The sequence below is a fragment of the Cololabis saira genome, chromosome 5, assembly GCF_033807715.1.
Source record: "Cololabis saira isolate AMF1-May2022 chromosome 5, fColSai1.1, whole genome shotgun sequence".
In the NCBI taxonomy this organism is placed as follows: Eukaryota; Metazoa; Chordata; class Actinopteri; order Beloniformes; family Belonidae; genus Cololabis; species Cololabis saira.
The window spans coordinates 44,350,984-44,369,182 of NC_084591.1; the positions used below are offsets into that span (position 1 = coordinate 44,350,984).

Sequence of the window (18,199 nt, forward strand, 5' to 3'; positions counted from 1 at the left end):
GCCGTCAGACGTTTGAATCAGGAAGCGGGAGTCAGCGCGAGAGCGACTGGCGGCTCGCAGCAATTTTATTATAAAGCGCAAACGTCTGTTTGGTTATCCAACTCTGAGGTGCAGATGTTCATAAACCTGGTGGCTGAGGAGAGAATTAAAAAAGGGATGTAGACGGGCGATAAGGAACGACCAGATCCACCAGGAACTCTGTTTTACTCTCAGCCGCTCGCGGCTCCAGCTGATTTCTCATCTGCGCCGACACAAACAAAGCGGTTGCGCAATCGAGTACGTCACCGCAGCTTCACCCCAACCTGCCCACTTCTCACCTGGCTGTGGAAAAACACACGGGGACAAAACGGGTGGAGCCGGGACGATGCGTGACGAGCCGTCCCGAGGCGAGGCGGGCTGAGTAGTTACTAGTGGAAAAGCACCATAAGAAAACTGCAGTTGGTCCTGGAAGGAGCTCGTTTGTTTATTCAGGCGAGCTAATAAAAGTCTTTCCAAGGATGGAGGAAGATTGATGAGATCTTTTTGGCACTGGAACACGGCGGGACATATTCCACTGCTTTCAGGGGTCTGGGGCGGACTCTTGTTTCGGTTCAATCTCTCCGGATGTTTCTTCACCTAACTACCTGCTGGGATTGGAATGTGTTCAGCTCATTGGTTCTGTCCAGACTTCCATCTTTCTGGTCTCGTCCTGCTTCAAGCCTGTGATCTTCTTCATCTTCATTAATTGTTCTGCTGGAGTTTTTGAACCGGTTTCATACCAATATGCCGTGTTAGTGGATGTTCACCTGTCACATTGGGGCTCTCTGACCTGCTGGCCTTGTGTTCTTTTGAGATGAGATGCTGTATCTCATCTATATAGTGCACACCACAATGTAAAGGCTCTTGTTCTTGATGAGAGGATGTGAATATAAATCCTTGACAGCAGTAGTTTGTAATTCACGTCAGCCTTTCAGGATTGGTAGGAGCTTTTACATGTTAGTCAGCATCTAAAAGAACCAGCTGTTAGTGGTTTCACACATGTCATATGTGTACATCTCCTTTTACGTTTTTAATGTCTGTGCTAATCTTAGTCTAGGTTGTAAAGCACTTTTAGCTATGTATGGCTCTGCAATAAACTGAAAGAACGTTGTGGCCCATCATCAGCTCATGGGGTGATGTTGTATAGACGTGAGAAGCTGATCTCTTGGAAGATGGTTGGATCATTTACGTTCTTCAGTAACAATATTCCACCAACCTGATCTCCAGCCCACTCGGTGCTGGACAATCTTTTTCCTAACTTTCTTATTTAGTCTGTATATTTTGCGTTTCTCTGCGTAGCTTTTGTTTTGTGTCTGGTTTGGTTTGAAGATATGATTTATTTGTTGCATGTCTCAGTTTGGCTAAAGAGCCACAGAGGTCCAAACTATTTTCTCTAAATCTTCTCTAAATGGTCTGGAGTTGAGGAGAAGAGTGGAGGCCACTCGTTGTTGTTGTTGTTGTCGTCGTGTCCTGCTGAACTAAATTTTTATCGCAGCGTGGTACCACCAAATGGAAGTCATATGGAGTTATTTACACAGTTATCCAGTTGCACGTCATGTGCAGCAGTTTAAATGATAATCCAGTTTACAGGAAGATTTACTATTGATATTATAACTCATATTGTAAATGGTTATATTCTAGTGGTGGTCGATTGTTTTAGTAATACACTCGTACAGATCAGATTGATTTTACCTTGAGAACTGGTGTATCAGGCCAGTAGATGACTGATGATGAGACGTCTCACGTCTGAATCGGGGCTTCTGGGAGCTGCAGGTGGATAAAAGACGAGATCTACAGCGATAAGCTTGCATGGCATAAACTCTTTACGGTGCGTCTACAGGACTGTCTCAGAAAATTAGAATATTGTGATTTTCTGTAATGCAATAACAAAAACAAAAATGTCATACATTCTGGATTCATTACAAATCAACTGAAATATTGCAAGCCTTTTAATATTTTAATATTGCTTACAGCTTAAGAAAACTCAAGTATCCTATCTCAAAAAATTTAAATATTCTGGGAATCTTAAACTGTAAACCATAATCAGCAATATTAAAATAATAAAGGCTTGCAATATTTCAGTTGATTTGTAATGAATCCAGAATGTATGACATTTTCATTTTTTTTAATTGCATTACAGAAAATAAAGAACTTTATCACAATATTCTAATTTTCTGAGACAGTCCTGTAGATTTGTGGGAGTGGAACAGAGTTAATACTCACCTGTGATGTTTGAGATCTCTCACATAATGTTCTGTAATATCAACAATTCTGTATTTTTTTCAGACTTTGTCATTGATTATTAGGCCTCTTATATTCCTTCATTGCATCTCTTGATAGAAAAACTGCAATAATGTATGTTTGTACATATGTGTCTACTCATAAACTGTGGCATTACAAACTTTATGCTCACTCACATAAAATAATTGACTGGTGTGAATGTGCTTTTCCACAGAAACTTCTGGCGAAGCAGGAGCTTCAGATGACTCTGCTCAAACAGGCGGTGGAGGTCAGTGTTTCTGCTAAACCATCTGCACGCTCTCACTCAATATTGATGCACTTTTAGGTTACTGTTCTACCCTACAGAACGCTTTATTAGCTTACTCATGAAATATGTGGTTGAAATCAGTGCCAGCAACTGGTGGTCAGTTCTAACCAAAACCTTACTTAATCTTCCATTTTCTATTTTCCACATTTTCAATTTCACTTCACTGTTAATTATCAGTTTAAATGTCATTTATGAAAAACATCTGTTTTCTTTTTAAGCATTAACATATGTATTTACCTGCAGACGTGATTGTCTGCTAACGTCACAGAATCACATCCATGTGTGTATTTGTACTCGTTAAAACCTGAACACCACACGTTTGTAGCTCACGATGTTTTGATTGTGTCCAACACTTGAATTCTTTCTTCTATGTTGCAGATGTATGTTCATCATGGTATCCATGACTTAATATTTAACTTTGTGGGAACTCTTGAAGCCAGCCAGGTAGGTCCACACCTGATTTTGCATGTCAGGGCTTTATTTAAAAACAGATCTTAGGAGAAAAATATGATGACACATGACACCATGTTTTGATTTAAAGAACAGAAACTAAGCAAAAATGCACAAGGGTGTGTAAAAACGTCAATACACCCGTAACTGCTCTCATAACAGTTAAGGTGGTACGTCGGTGCCAGGGGCTGCAGATCACATGGACTTGATAAGCTGATCATCAGTGTTAGCATCCCAGTAATAACAGAAGTTTAATCAGTTTTCTGGTCTGAAGCATTCAGGTGTGTGTTAATACAGAGCCTGCAGGCGTCTTCAACAAAGGGTTGTTGCTACCCATCAGTCTGGGAAAGATTATGAAGTCAGTCATCCTGTAGTGAGAAAGATTATTCATGAGTGAAAAACAGCAGCAGTTTCAGACTATGAAAACCTTGAAGAAACTAGATGTTAAATGTCCCAGCAGTGCAATTAGAAAAAGACCAGAAGTGAGAAGAAGTTTTTTTTTTCTATTTAGAAAGAACATTGACAACCCAGAGTGGAGATGTTTTACATCAAACACTGCACCATGTCTGGGGGTTATCTGATGCTGCACCAGCAAAACCAGCAAAAAAGAAAAAAAGCAGACCACCTCATCCTAACGTTCAAGCATGGTGGTGGGGGCTGATTATTTGTGGCACAGAACCTCGCTGTTATTGAGTGGATCATGAACTGGACTTGAATGTGAGGACGTCTGTGTGACGCGTTAAAGCTTGGCTGAAACGAGCAAAGATCGGTGGTTTTATGGCTGTAGGACAGATCACATTCAGCTATATTGTCTTTGCACATTTAACAAGGCAATAAGACCGCATTTAGCTAACTAACCAGAAGTGCAGAAGCAGTTTTGTAGAGTTTAAAGGTGTGCAGATTATCCATATATCAACTTAATAATGAATGTACACTGGGTTGTATAAGTGACAGATCATGTAAAAGAAGAGAAGAAACCAGAACAGAAGACAACCTTCAACTGGCAGCTCTTCCAAGCAAGCTGGATTTGTTCAACCTTCGTATGATGCTTGGGACGACCAGTGGACGGGCAGCTGTAGCTGCTCCTGAGCCCACTGATCTTTGACTTTAGGCCCAGAGCAGTCCCAGACTGTGATACAGTTGGTCTGCAGGTTTAGGACGGCTGAGGTTCAGGGTTTATGACAAGTGAGGCGCTGGTAAATATTTGTGGACCAGGCTGGAGATGTGCATGCAACCCTTTCTTCCTTCTGAGGTCCACTATGACTACGTTTACATGCAGTCAAAATTCTGGTTATTGCTAATATTCCGGTTACTGAAACATTGGGAATATTCCGTTTACATGCTTGAGCAAACAGGGTTATGCCTGTATACATGGTAATTAATCATTTGGGATATCTGGATTAAAGCAGCGACACGCGGAGAACATGATGACGCAATTCCCGTAATTTCCGCTTCTTCTTCCTATATCCAAATTCAAAACAAATGCTGCTTTGCGCAACTTTTCGCTCACCTTCTTGTAAATCTTCTATCCCGGTACTTTCTACCGTCTACAAATGACAAAATGTTCATATCCTTCATTACATTTATGAAGTGATTAGTCTCCTCCTCACTCCAAAAGTGTGGCGTGGTCTTGCGTTTCTCCGTGTTTATAAGAACTTCCTGGACTCAAAAGACCAGGATTCCTTGTAGGAATGGGCGATATTTTACTGTTCACGATAAACCGTCCAAAAAAAAATTCCCCACAATAAGAATTTGTGGAAGGAAGGAAGGAAGGAAGGAAGGAAGGAAGGAAGGAAGGAAGGAAGGAAGGAAGGAAGGAAGGAAGGAAGGAAGGAAGGAAGGAAGGAAGGAAGGAAGGAAGGAAGGAAGGAAGGAAGGAAGGAAGGAAGGAAGGAAGGAAGGAAGGAAGGAAGGAAGGAAGGAAGGAAGGAAGGAAGGAAGGAAGGAAGGAAGGAAGGAAGGAAGGAAGGAAGGAAGGAAGGAAGGAAGGAAGGAAGGAAGGAAGGAAGGAAGGAAGGAAGGAAGGAAGGAAGGAAGGAAGGAAGGAAGGAAGGAAGGAAGGAAGGAAGGAAGGAAGGAAGGAAGGAAGGAAGGAAGGAAGGAAGGAAGGAAGGAAGGAAGGAAGGAAGGAAGGAAGGAAGGAAGGAAGGAAGGAAGGAAGGAAGGAAGGAAGGAAGGAAGGAAGGAAGGAAGGAAGGAAGGAAGGAAGGAAGGAAGGAAGGAAGGAAGGAAGGAAGGAAGGAAGGAAGGAAGGAAGGAAGGAAGGAAGGAAGGAAGGAAGGAAGGAAGGAAGGAAGGAAGGAAGGAAGGAAGGAAGGAAGGAAGGAAGGAAGGAAGGAAGGAAGGAAGGAAGGAAGGAAGGAAGGAAGGAAGGAAGGAAGGAAGGAAGGAAGGAAGGAAGGAAGGAAGGAAGGAAGGAAGGAAGGAAGGAAGGAAGGAAGGAAGGAAGGAAGGAAGGAAGGAAGGAAGGAAGGAAGGAAGGAAGGAAGGAAGGAAGGAAGGAAGGAAGGAAGGAAGGATTTTGTGTAACAAACATGGCGGATCTGAGTCATTACAGTTTTGCAGTACAGGTGTAACTCATTTAATTGTTTTTTATCAATTCAATTCAATTGGTGTAGTTTAGTAGCATTTAGTATCTTTTACAGCAGTGTTTTGGGGGCTCCAAAGACTGAATGTGGTGATAGATTTATAGTTACAAAGGTGGAGTTGAATTGGTATTTTTTCTATCGTCATTTTTATCGTTATCGGGATAAATAACAGAAATTATCGTGATACATTTTTTAGTCCATACCGCCCAGCCCTAATTCCTTGTGAACAGAACATGTGCAGGAAACAAATTCATGTTACGTTTGATGGGGATATTCCGTTTGGCGTTTACATGACTGAATATTCAGGTTTTAAAAGGAGTAACCCAGGGGTCATATTCAGGTTTTTAAAAACCAGAATATGAGCAAATTCCAGTTATTCAAAGGGGTTATTGGTGTCAAATTCGGGTTATTGCCAATATTCGGGTTTTAAAAGGGTTATTGATGCATGGAAACGCAGTCTATGAGATGTTGGTGTTGCTGGTGTTGAGGAGCAGGTTATTGTCACGACACCTCTGCTTCTAGGTTTTCTTATCATGTCATCTCTGATGAGTCCGCTCACCGTGGTGTCATCTGCAAACTCGATTACCCAAGTACAAGCCTGTAACTGTCCCTGACCTGTTTCTGTCTGATGGCAGCATCATTCAGCTTCTCTCTGCTCTCTTGTGCTACTCAACGATAGGAGGCTGCCTTCAACAAAATCACCAGGAGTCTGCAGGATCTGCAGCAGAAAGACCTGGGAGTCAAGCCTCAGTTCAGGTCAGTCAGCATGGAAGGAAGATGGGTGCATGCATGGCTGCAGGAGCAGTGAATCACCTTCATCCCTCAGTCTAGAAGGTTCTGATCTCACCTGTGTTTCTGCAGTATAAACCTGTCCCGGGCAAAGAGAGAGCTGAGTCAGCTCAACCAGCAGACGTCCCCCCTCCTCAAGCTGCTCTGCCTGCGCAGAGTCGTCCTCACCGCCACCCAGACCCCAACACGCACCGGTAAACTCTGCCCCTCTAAAATCCATCTGACATTCATGCATATGTTCTGGGAATGTGACCGCTTACAAAATTATTGGAATTCAATTCATTCCCTAACACAACTAATCCTGGACAAAACATTTGATTTAAGCAGTAGTTTATATTTATTAAATGACACATATAATTTACAACTACATAACAAAAAATGCAGGATATTAATTTTGATAACTTACTTTGCAAAAAAATGTATACTTTTATTTTGGAAGAATGATACCCCTCCATCTTTTAAGACTTTCATAGACCAAATCACAGCATTTCTACCATTAGAAAAGCTAACATTGGAAAAATATAACCGTGGCCATCTTTTTCAAGAATTTTGGTTCCCATTATTTTCTGGCTTAGAGCTTCATTCATTGTAAACTTCATTGTACGCTGATTGCTGTTTTATTGCTGTCATTTACTTTATGTATCTTATGTATCTGTAGGTATTCGAGTTTTGATGTTTGATTGATTTGATTGAGTTTTTGATTTTTTTTCCCAGTTTATTTATTTTTATTTATTTCGTGTGTATGTTTTTGTGTTTTTTTTGGGGGGGGGGTGGGTTGTAGGTGAGATTTGGCTTGTGTGCACAAAAGAAAATTGTAAGACCTACTGTCATTTAGGATGTTTGTGATTGCCTTTCTTTTGTGAAATAAAAAGATATTGGAAAAAAAAAATGTAACTGGAGGAAGATTAAAAGAGGGTGACCAAGCTATGGACTGGGAAAAAAAAAAATCCCATCTGTCAGGTTTTAAAATGAAATGCATGAAGACAACGAGGGATATAAAAAGTTTTGTGTTGCAGTCTTAAAGGAGCTCAAAGAAAATCTTCTAATCTACATGATGACAAAATGTCTCGGAGCTGAAGTCCTGCAGTCTTTTAGAGGAGCCAATCACTTTTACTCGGGCACATTTCTGGAAATGACTCCAAATCCACAAAAACAAGACTGGTCTGAGTACGTAACTGGCTCAAATGTAGTCGCTTACAAATCACATTGCTCTGAAAATGAGGCTGCTCTTTCATCCGACTGTTGCGGTAAGGACCTGCAGTATCTTCATTAAATATATAATCCCGGGGCATGAAGGAGCAGCCTCAGGAGCGGTGTCAGTAAAATCCCGCTCAGTCAGCGAGAGCCGCTCGGTCACCTCCCTTCTCAGGCAGACCCAACTCCGTAATCACATCAGCAGACGGCACACTGCCGACTCTGTGAGGCCGTAATGTGTTTGTCCAGTTTGCTTTGGAAAGGCAAGCTTGGCTCACAGCGGTCCCACTGTCAGGCTGCACTGGTGCCATCTCTTCCAATTTGATGCTTGTCAAAAGGGCCAATTAGATCATTTGGTTTGTACTGAGGCAGAGTGGCTGGCAGTGTCACCAAAACAAACCTGAAACAAGCCAGCTGAGTGAAGAATGAAAGAGTTTCTTCTGAATGTGTGCTTTCTTCTGCAGTCAGTATCGAAGCCGTGAGCGCAGACGACCTTCTCCCAGTCGTCCTCTACCTGCTGGTGAAGACGGAAATCCCCAACTGGTGAGTCTGGAGGGACCCGGGAGATTTGACCTTTGTCCCCGCAGTAACATAAGGTCTGGAAACGACATCCTCATTAAACGGGATCATTTATTCATACCTGAACTTTTACACGCCAAGCCTGATGTGATGCGTCTCATTAGCGGTTTCAGGTCAAATCTTTTACAATATTGATGTTACCAAACAAATACAAAAATGTGCAGCATTTGAAAATAAAACATGAAGGTTTAACTCTAAATTATTTCATACAAAGGGCAGATGTTTATCTGTTTTAGGAGTAAAACTGTGGAACTCATTAGACAACGACCTTAAACTAGCAAACTCAATAAAAGCATACAAGATATTATTCAAAGCAAAGGTAATGGACACATATAGGAGCACAATAAGCAAACAAAGAAGAATGTACACATGCATGAGATGAAATGACAACTAAAATTGGTTTCCTTAGCATCTTTTCACTTTCTGTTTTCAGAGCTATCATTATTATTATTATTATTATTATTATCATTATTATAACTATTACTATGATTACAGTTATTTAAGCTATTATTATTATTATCATTATTATTATTATTATCATCATCATCATTATTGTTATTATTATTATTACTATTATTTTGTGTAGCCTCATGATACTTCATTTGTTCCTTTTGTATATTCTATTCTGTTAAAAGGTGGGCAAGATCAGCTTTATGCTTCAAGTCCAGACCTTTCCGGTCAAAATAATCACAATCTTGACCAGGGAAAAACCTGTGTTATCTTGTTTGTTCATTTTTATGTTTGTGATTGACCGAAATAAATATGAACTAACTATTTCCTCCTTCAAAGGCTCAGTAATTAAAGGTTTTTCCTGTTTTTAAAACAAGATAAAATTATAACTGTCAAACAAGTAGGGACTTCATAACCCTTCAGGAGGGGCTGAGGCATGGAGGGTTAAAGTCTCTAGATTTACCATAATCAGCAATATTGAAATAATAAAAGGCTTGCAATAATTCAGTTGATTTGTAATGAATCCAGAATGTATGACATTTTAGTTTTTTTAATTGCATTACAGAAAATAAAGAACTTTATCACAATATTCAAATTTTCTGAGACAGTCCTGTATTCCTGGGAAAGTCCCTATGTTTTCTTTTATGATTGAGAATAAGTCTGAACTTTTGGGATGACAGTTGCCTTTGAAAGATCTTTTAGATGTTAGACGACTTCAGAGGAGTCTGTTGACCCAGACTGAATTTCAACTGAGCGTCACTGCTGAGCATGATGGGCAAGATAAACAAGATCTCCTGATTCTTATTCTCTGAAACATGACTGAGTCTACAGATAATCTGCCAGCGGATGTTAGTCTAATCAGATGGAGTTATTCAGGCTTTTGTCAGTTATATTTGGAGAGTCCAGATCATTTTTTACTAGCCGACTTGTGTGTTTGTGTTTTTCCGTCAAATGAAAGTAAAGGAAGTATGTACTTGTGTATATCTGTTTGACTGATTGCTGACTGTTTGTGTCAGGATGGCTAATCTGAGCTACATCAGGAACTTCTGCTTCAGCCACTCCACCAAGGACGAGCTCAGCTACTGTCTCAGCACGTTTGAGGCAGCCGTGGAATACATCAGCCTGGGGAAGCTGCAGGATCTCCACTCTGTGAGACACTCACTCAGGCACTCACGCACGCACGCACGCACTCACGCACTCACGCACTCACGCAGTCATGCACTCACGCACTCACGCAGTCACGCACTCACGCACGCACGCACGCACGCACTCACGCACTCACGCACTCACGCACTCACGCAGTCACGCAGTCACGCACTCACGCACTCACGCACTCACGCACTCACGCACTCACGCACTCACGCACTCACGCACTCACGCAGTCACGCACTCACGCACTCACGCACGCACGCACTCACGCACTCACGCACTCACGCACTCACGCACTCACGCACTCACGCACTCACGCACTCACGCACGCACGCACGCACTCACGCACTCACGCACGCACTCACTCACGCACTCACGCACTCACGCACTCACGCACTCACGCACTCACGCACTCACGCACTCACGCACTCACGCACTCACGCACGCACGCACTCACTCACGCACTCACGCACTCACGCACTCACGCACTCACGCACTCACGCACGCACTCACTCACGCACTCACGCACTCACGCACTCACGCACTCACGCACGCACTCACTCACGCACTCACGCACTCACGCACTCACGCACTCACGCACTCACGCACTCACGCACTCACGCACGCACTCACTCACGCACTCACGCACTCACGCACGCACTCACTCACGCACTCACGCACTCACGCACTCACGCACGCACGCACGCACGCACGCACTCACGCACTCACGCACTCACGCACTCACGCACGCACTCACTCACGCACGCACGCACGCACGCACGCACGCACGCACGCACTCACGCACGCACGCACGCACGCACGCACGCACGCACGCACGCACTCACGCACTCACGCACTCACTCACGCACTCACGCACTCACGCACGCACGCACTCACGCACTCACGCACTCACTCACGCACTCACTCACTCACGCACTCACTCACTCACTCACTCACTCACTCACTCACTCAACATGCATTAAGATGAAATCAAATTATTGCCTCAGTCCAGCTGATATTGAAGTTTTAAAAGCCATGTAAACAGCTTAGTCGGGCTGGAGTTCCTGAAATCGGGCCATTAGATCCAGATAATGTGATTCTAAATCAAGCTATTCTGGGATGTACAGGAATCCCTCGCTAAAACGCTGTTCACCTTTCACGGTCTCGCTGCTTCACGGATTTGCATCGTGTTCTGCATTCTAAACAGTCTCCCCACTTCTTCACTTCCTGTGTCAATAACGTTGGTTGCTTAGCAACAAGCTGGGAACGACCAATGAGCTTCAGCAGCAGCTCAAGAACGGGAGCCTTTGATGAATCGTTCATTACAGTTTTCAGATATAATCCATGGTGGCATGTCGGCAGAGGTGTCTTCAGTATTCACATTCATTACTCAGGTAGAAGTATAGATACTAGAGTTTAAAAATACTCCTGTAGAAGTTGAAGTATCAACTCAAGTTTTTTACTCAAGTAAAAGTATAAAAGTACTGGTTTCAAAACTACTTAAAGTATAAAAGTAAATGTAAGGGGGAAAAAAGCCATTAAGGACAAAAGCCATTGAAAATGAATGCATCTTAGTATAATGCAAATATATTAAAGAACCATATATGTGTACTATTGAGCATTAACATGTGTTTCAGAGAGCAGCAGATATGATGACTAGTTGCCTATAAGTATTGTAATGGTGCAAAAAGTCAAACTTCAGAGGCATGTTATCATTTATCCTAACCTTTATTGGAATGTACATCCAAGTTTAGTTGCAGGAATCTGAGGGAACAGATGTAAGAACAAAACTGGACAAGAACATCTGAAACAACCACAACCAGATTCACTCTATCCGGATGGAGCAATTTAACTGGATAGTTTTTATTTAAAGGCCAAAATGAAATAGAGTAACGAGGCTGTTTTTAAAATGTAAGGAGTAAAAAGTACAGATAATTGCGTTAAAATGTAAGGAGTAAAAGTAAAAAGTAGTCTTAAAAATAATTACTCCAGTGAAGTATAGATAACCAAAATTTCTACTTAAGTAAGGTAACAAAGTATTTGTACTTTGTTACTTGACACCTCTGCATGTCAGTTTATAAGAATCTTTTTGCCCAGAAGAAAAAAAGAGCGACAACAACGACCCATAACCATGTTCTTCTCTGGAAAAAACACACCTGCACCGGAGGCTTTAGAAGAAAAAGACGCTACAGAGCGAGTCAGGATGCAGCGGCATCAGAAGAGCAGGGAAATACACGCCAGTCACAATTTGTCCTACTGTATTTATCGTATTTTTTTTTTTCATAATCATTTTTCCTTTTCTCCCGTTCAAATCCAATTAATCAGGTCTCGGTGGGGCTGATCTCCACAGTTTTTGAAGCCTTGTATAATAAATGTAAAAAAAATAAAGGTTGCTACTTCATGGATTTCACCTATCACGGGTTCTTTTTGTAACGTAAGAGGGAAGAGGTTTGTTTGTGTCTTCCCGCACATGTATACTCGGATTTCTCAGAAACTCCAGTTAAATCTTTTGCTCGATTGTTGCCAATAGCTCAATGAAGATGTGCATGTAACCATACTGACACACACACACACACACACACACACACACACACACACACACACACACACACACACACACGCGCTAGCATTGTATCTTAGCACAATATCACAGAAGGTGATGCTTGACTTTCTCTCCCGGCTACTCAGGTTTCAGGTGATGTTGGTGAGAAGACGCTGTTCAAGGAGAGGATGAGTGTTCTGGCTCCAAATGCTGCGGCGCCCATCCACTCTCTGTTCGAGGTGAGACACCACCGCATCCCACAATCCATCAGTACAATCCACCCATCATAATTCAGCAACAAGTACGGGAACGAAAAGACCTGACTGCCGGAAATAAGGCGTTAAATACAAGCACAGTTAGCTGCAAGTCAGCTGATGAAGTACAGAAAATGTTCTCGGAAAATTAGAATATTGTGATTTTTCTGTAATGCAATTACAAAAACAAAAATGTCATACATTCTGGATTCATTACAAATCAACTGAAATATTGCAAGCCTTTTATTATCTTAATATTGCTGATCATGGCTTACAGCTTAAGAAAACTCAAATATTCTATTTAAAAAAAATAAAATATTCTGGGAATCTTAATCTTAAACTGTAAACCATAATCAGCAATATTAAAATAATAAAAGGCTTGCAATATTTCAGTTCATTTGTAATGAATCCAGAATGTATGACATCTTTGTTTTTTTAATTGCATTTCAGAAAATAAAGAACTTTATCACATTATTCTAATTTTCTGAGACAGTCCTGTATACAAGCTTAAAGAAAAGTTGCTAGATGTTTCTTCTTCTCTTCTTAAATACAGTGGGCATTTGTAGTTTTGTTCCCATGTGTGTTCTCTTTTTTTCATTTTTTCATACCTCAACAAATTGAGGGAAAATTGAATTCATTACAACAATTAAAACATGGAAGTCTTGACAGACATTGTTTGTGTGCCTTGATTTGACGAGTAACAGAAAAATAAATATACTTCTGGGTTCATAGTTGTACTTTAGATTCACTTTAGGTTTCATTTCGCCACTTTGTTTTCTGAATAAACCTATTTGCAGATTTGTGCCACTTATGTAGCAGTTGAACGCCTCTCGTCCTGAACTGGAACAATCTTCATTTCCTCATTACTAAACACACATAATTTGCTTCATAGTTGACAGGGCAACCAATGTTTTTATAAACGAAACGGATGTCTTGTCTAAATTCAACACTTATTTTACTCGGTTTTCAAAATTACACATACAGATCACGATAACCCTTCTTTTTTCTGTTTCTTTATTTTTGGTATTTTTTGCATTATTTTACGTGAGTTAAAACTACAAAAACATACAAGGCTGTCAACTTTAGACACTCGAACTGTGTTCAAGAAAAAGAAAGAACAAACAGCCTCTCCTGCCAAAATAAACTACCCATTTGGACTTGTATTCGCACATTTCTGCCTTTTTTCTGAGAAGCTTGTTTTCTTCAGTCTTGAGACACGGCCAGGATTTTTCCAGCCCATCACTCAGCTGATTTTTTTCCAACATCTTATGGTCCAGAATGACGTCTGTTGTTTTCTGTTGGGGTAATCTCGGACTGGGAGGGATCAGGTGACTTTTCCTCGTTCATGATCTGATGATGATTATGATGATGATGATGATTATGATTATGGCCCCAGACAAACTGAAAACATTCAAAGATCAGCGGCTGTAAAGAGTCAGAGCTCCAGGTTCACTGCTCCTCCCCGAGGGCTCATGCAGCATTGCAGGTCCGTTCAGACACCGGTCAGCTGTGTTTTCAGTCAGATCTCTGTGTCATGGATAACCTGGTGTTGATGTGACTCTGAACTTGGTGCACGGAGCAGCAAGCAGGTCAAAGTGGTCCCATCTGTGCAAAGGAAATCATTTTTACAGTTTGATTATTCCACTGAGTTTAGAAAATGCGGACAACGCAGTATTCCAGAGGAATGTTTACAGGACTGTCTCAGAAAATTAGAATATTGTGATAAAGTCCTTTATTTTCTGTAATACAAAAATGTCATACATTCTGGATTCATTAAAAATCAACTGAAATATTGCAAGCCTTTTATTATTTTAATATTGCTGCTCATGGCTTACAGTTTAAGAAAACTAAAATATCCAATCTCAAAAAATTAGAATATTCTGGGAATCTTAAGCTGTAAAACATAATCAGCAATATTAAAATAATAAAAGGCTTGCAATATTTCAGTTGATTTGTAATTAATGCAGAAGCTATGACCTTTTTTTTTTTTTTTCAATTGCATTACAGAAAATAAAGAACTTTATCACAATATTCTAATTTTCCGAGACAGTCCTGTACTATTGTGATCTTTCAACTTTCCTTTGAAGGAAACGTTTCAGTCATTAGGGAACTGAAAATATCCAGATTACTACTGTTCATGTTAATATAACCTCTACTTATTCACCTCATTGAAATAAGACGGTATTTTGATGAATGTGTCCACGTTAGTTGTAGGAGAATATGGATGTAATTTTCAGGTTTTACTGAGCAGAATGTTTAAAAGCACGTTGTAGCCTTTATACCACGTATCATTGGACTGTTTGATTTCTTTTGTTGTATTTTAAACTTCAAGTAGAGCGTCTTACGTGGATTACTATGCAGGCTCCTAAACACCAACAGATACAGCTGTGATGCTGATCGATGGCTTGTTATCTTCAAACATCGGAGCCCGAAGGTTCTGGTCCAGGTCCAGGCCCTTGTGGGACACGCTAGCTAACTCTGGAATGTATAAAGACATGCCATTTATGTGGACAAGCTGAACTCTGCCTGGCAAATATGACTTAAACCAGCCTAAAGCAGAGGAGGAGGTCATTTGAAAGTTTAATTAAAGCAGTTTAACTGCTTTGATGAATCGCAAATGTCGACTGAAATTCATAATGTAGACTGTTACTTTCTCTATGACCAATTGATCGTTTAAGGATGACATTTTCAAGGATTTGGGACATAAAAGGAGAGTTAAAAATTGCCCTGTAATTGACTAAATCATTGGAATGAAGACTGGAGGAGTGGTTTCACAACAGCTAACGTGAACCACTGTGCTACATAACCAGCTGAGAATGAAATATTAATCTGGTCCAGCAGGGCGGAGTCTTTAAAACCGTTACGTTGGTATGGAGTATAGCCAGTACTCGAGTTGTAAAAAGAAATCAGGGGGGATGGTGGATTTTATCATATGGGGACAGATAATTTGTGCTGATTACAAATAATATAATATATTACAAATAATATCACTGACCAAAACACCTGCAGAAATACTGCAGGAATGACATAGCAGCAGTTAAATGCAGCCTTCTGTAAGCTTTAAATATCCACTGGGCTTACATCAAATACATCAAAACACAACAATAGGAAATAGTTTTCTGAACTTATCAATATGACTCTGTCCTTCACAGGATAAGTAACATGGATCACTGCAAAAACTCAAAATCTTAACAAGAATATTTGTCTTATTTCTAGTTAAAATGTCTCATTTTAGTAAAAAAATCTCATTACACTTAAAACAAGACTCATCACTGGAAAAAACAACAATTTTCACCTTTTTCAAGTAGATTTTCACTTGAAATAAGTAGAAAAATCTGCCAGTGGAACAAGATTTTTTTGCTTGTAATAAGAAGATAAATCTTGTCCCACTGGCAGATTTTCCTACTTATTTCAAGTGAAAATTTACTTGAAACAGGGGAAAATTGTCAAATAAGTTATTTTTCTGGTGTTATTTTTCTGGTGATGACTCTAAATGTTGAAATAGCAGTAAAACCACATTCATTGATGAAATGACATAAGGGATGGAAAGGGGGGATGGCAGTTTTACAGGGGGGATGATTTTGACCGTTTTTATTTCAGGGGGGATGCCATCCCCCCTCATCCCCCCTCAACTCGAGTACTGAGTATAGCAAACAGGTCGACGTTCCACAAAACTTAGTTACCTACAAAAACTCAACACAGATTAATAGGTGTAAAATTGACACAATTTTGTTTGTTCAAGTTCATAAAATCATTGCTGGTGAGAAAAGAGGGAATCCATTGTTCAACAGAAATGTGGCTGCAGTGGTGAAAAGGGGCCTGGGCTTGTTCTTGCGCTCCCCCGTGAGTTGTGTGTAGTTCCGGCCATGCATAAGGCTTTTTTATAACAATAAATGTAATTCCAGGCCTAGTAATATTCCCCAGATTTGACAGAACACCACTTCCTTACTAAAGCTATCAGTATTTAAGGGTTCTAAGATGTAGTTATACCATAGAGTGTATCTAGTACTTTCCTCTTATATGGAGCATTACTTTCGAGGGCTGAGCACTGAGAGGAAAGTTGTCACAGAAAAGAACAGAATCCTTAACGATGGAGAACGAAAATGAAAATCCAACAGTGTCCTTGGGATCTCTTAATTCAGGCATGAGCCTGTTTATCAATCAACTAAAACTCACTAAAACTGTAAAGTGACTTATTATTTCTGACGTCATGTACTTTAAAAAAAAGTATATACCGGTATGTGTTTTTTCATTGCTGGTAAATGGAAATCTCAGATGTGAAACCTATTTACTAAACTAATTTTTTACCCTAGAGGGAAAATACAATCAAAACTGTGGAGAAAAACAACTCAGGCCCCTTGAAAATGTGATTTATGGGGTCACAGCTCAGTTGATCTCCAGTGATATTTGGATGACCTTGTGACTGGTCGCCAGGCAACCGTAAATCATGGAAGTGCCTCTCTCAAAAGGTCTGTAGACCCCGTGATTTTTTACAGTCTCATGAGATCATAACAACTCTGTGTATGACTGGGATGGGCTTAATTTTGTCTAGAACGGTGAGATCAGACTGTACGATGGCGTCCTCTTGTGTCGTAGCTGCGGTTTAGGTTGCATCATCAGCATCCACAGCCATACGTAAACAGAGCTTGACAATGAACTTCTCTGTAGTCACTTGTACATCTGCTGATAACACTTGAAAAAAGGCTTGCAAAGTGGGATGTGGTCACATTCATGATTCAGGAGAGAAGACAAACTTTGGATGTCAGAGCGCTGGTATCCCACGATGTGTCTCAGCCTGCAGAACCCTCTACTTGTAATGTCTTCATCATGTTGATATCTGTTACTACAACTCCACCAAATCTGATTATTTCTCAGAATCTCATAAGGCTTAGTGTCTTTTAGGTTTCACTTATTTTATAGAATTGTGCTTAATGCGTCATTTCAATGAACGTTTGAATTGGTGAGTCAGTAGACTGAGAGGAAGGGTTTCAGGCCGGGTCAGAAGGTTAAATCAGACAGCCTTTGTTGGGGAGATCAGTGCGACAGGTTGTAACATCGCTCACTATGTACAATGTAAGACAGCCGATTTCGACCTGCGATGGCAGATATTTCTGCGATTCTTTTACGACAGAAGTCTTTGGTCCAAGACTACCAACAATCTTGCCGTGTGTCAGAGTCTTTAGACCTTCTCTCCTCAACTATCTCACAACTGTTCTAACTGAAGTCTGTTTCTCTTGCAAAATACTTTGCGAACAGTAACAGGAAGTTGTGTTGAGAGGTGGGTGATCACATGTCTAGAGTTTACTTCAGTGCAGCACCAGTGATCAGAATATGTTCACCTTGAATTTGACCTGGTTTGGTTCAGACTCACCGTTTACGCAGCAGATTCTTATTCAACTTGTAACACTGTTGAGTGTTATTGTCCATGTTAAACCACTGACTGATGCGCTTTCAGAGGAATCTGTTGTCGGTTCTTACTCAATGCAAGATTTCAGAAGATCACCAGCACTGACCTTTTCTGTTGGGGTCGAGCGCACACACACATACACACTAGGGCTGGGGTTCCATTCAAATGTCAAGAATCGAATTGATTCCGATTCTTAAGATTCAGAATCCATTATCAAGATTTGATTCGATC

At 40.8% G+C, this 18,199-nt stretch overlaps 1 protein-coding gene across 4 annotated transcripts in view; it reads left to right on the forward strand.

Moving 5' to 3' along the window:
* ankrd27 (ankyrin repeat domain 27 (VPS9 domain)) overlaps positions 1 to 18,199 on the forward strand; it is a 53,228-nt gene that overhangs the window by 20,403 nt on the left and 14,626 nt on the right. For all 4 annotated transcript variants that reach the window (XR_009782719.1, XM_061722233.1, XM_061722234.1 and 1 more), the window contains exons 6-12: positions 2,474 to 2,527; positions 2,945 to 3,010; positions 6,284 to 6,360; positions 6,466 to 6,587; positions 8,052 to 8,130; positions 9,633 to 9,765; positions 12,454 to 12,546. Coding sequence is in view for 3 of the 4 variants with exons in the window: in XM_061722233.1 (XP_061578217.1) it covers positions 2,474 to 2,527; positions 2,945 to 3,010; positions 6,284 to 6,360; positions 6,466 to 6,587; positions 8,052 to 8,130; positions 9,633 to 9,765; positions 12,454 to 12,546 (624 nt within the window). In the remaining variant the exon portion in view is untranslated. The remainder of the gene's footprint in view (positions 1 to 2,473; positions 2,528 to 2,944; positions 3,011 to 6,283; positions 6,361 to 6,465; positions 6,588 to 8,051; positions 8,131 to 9,632; positions 9,766 to 12,453; positions 12,547 to 18,199) is intronic.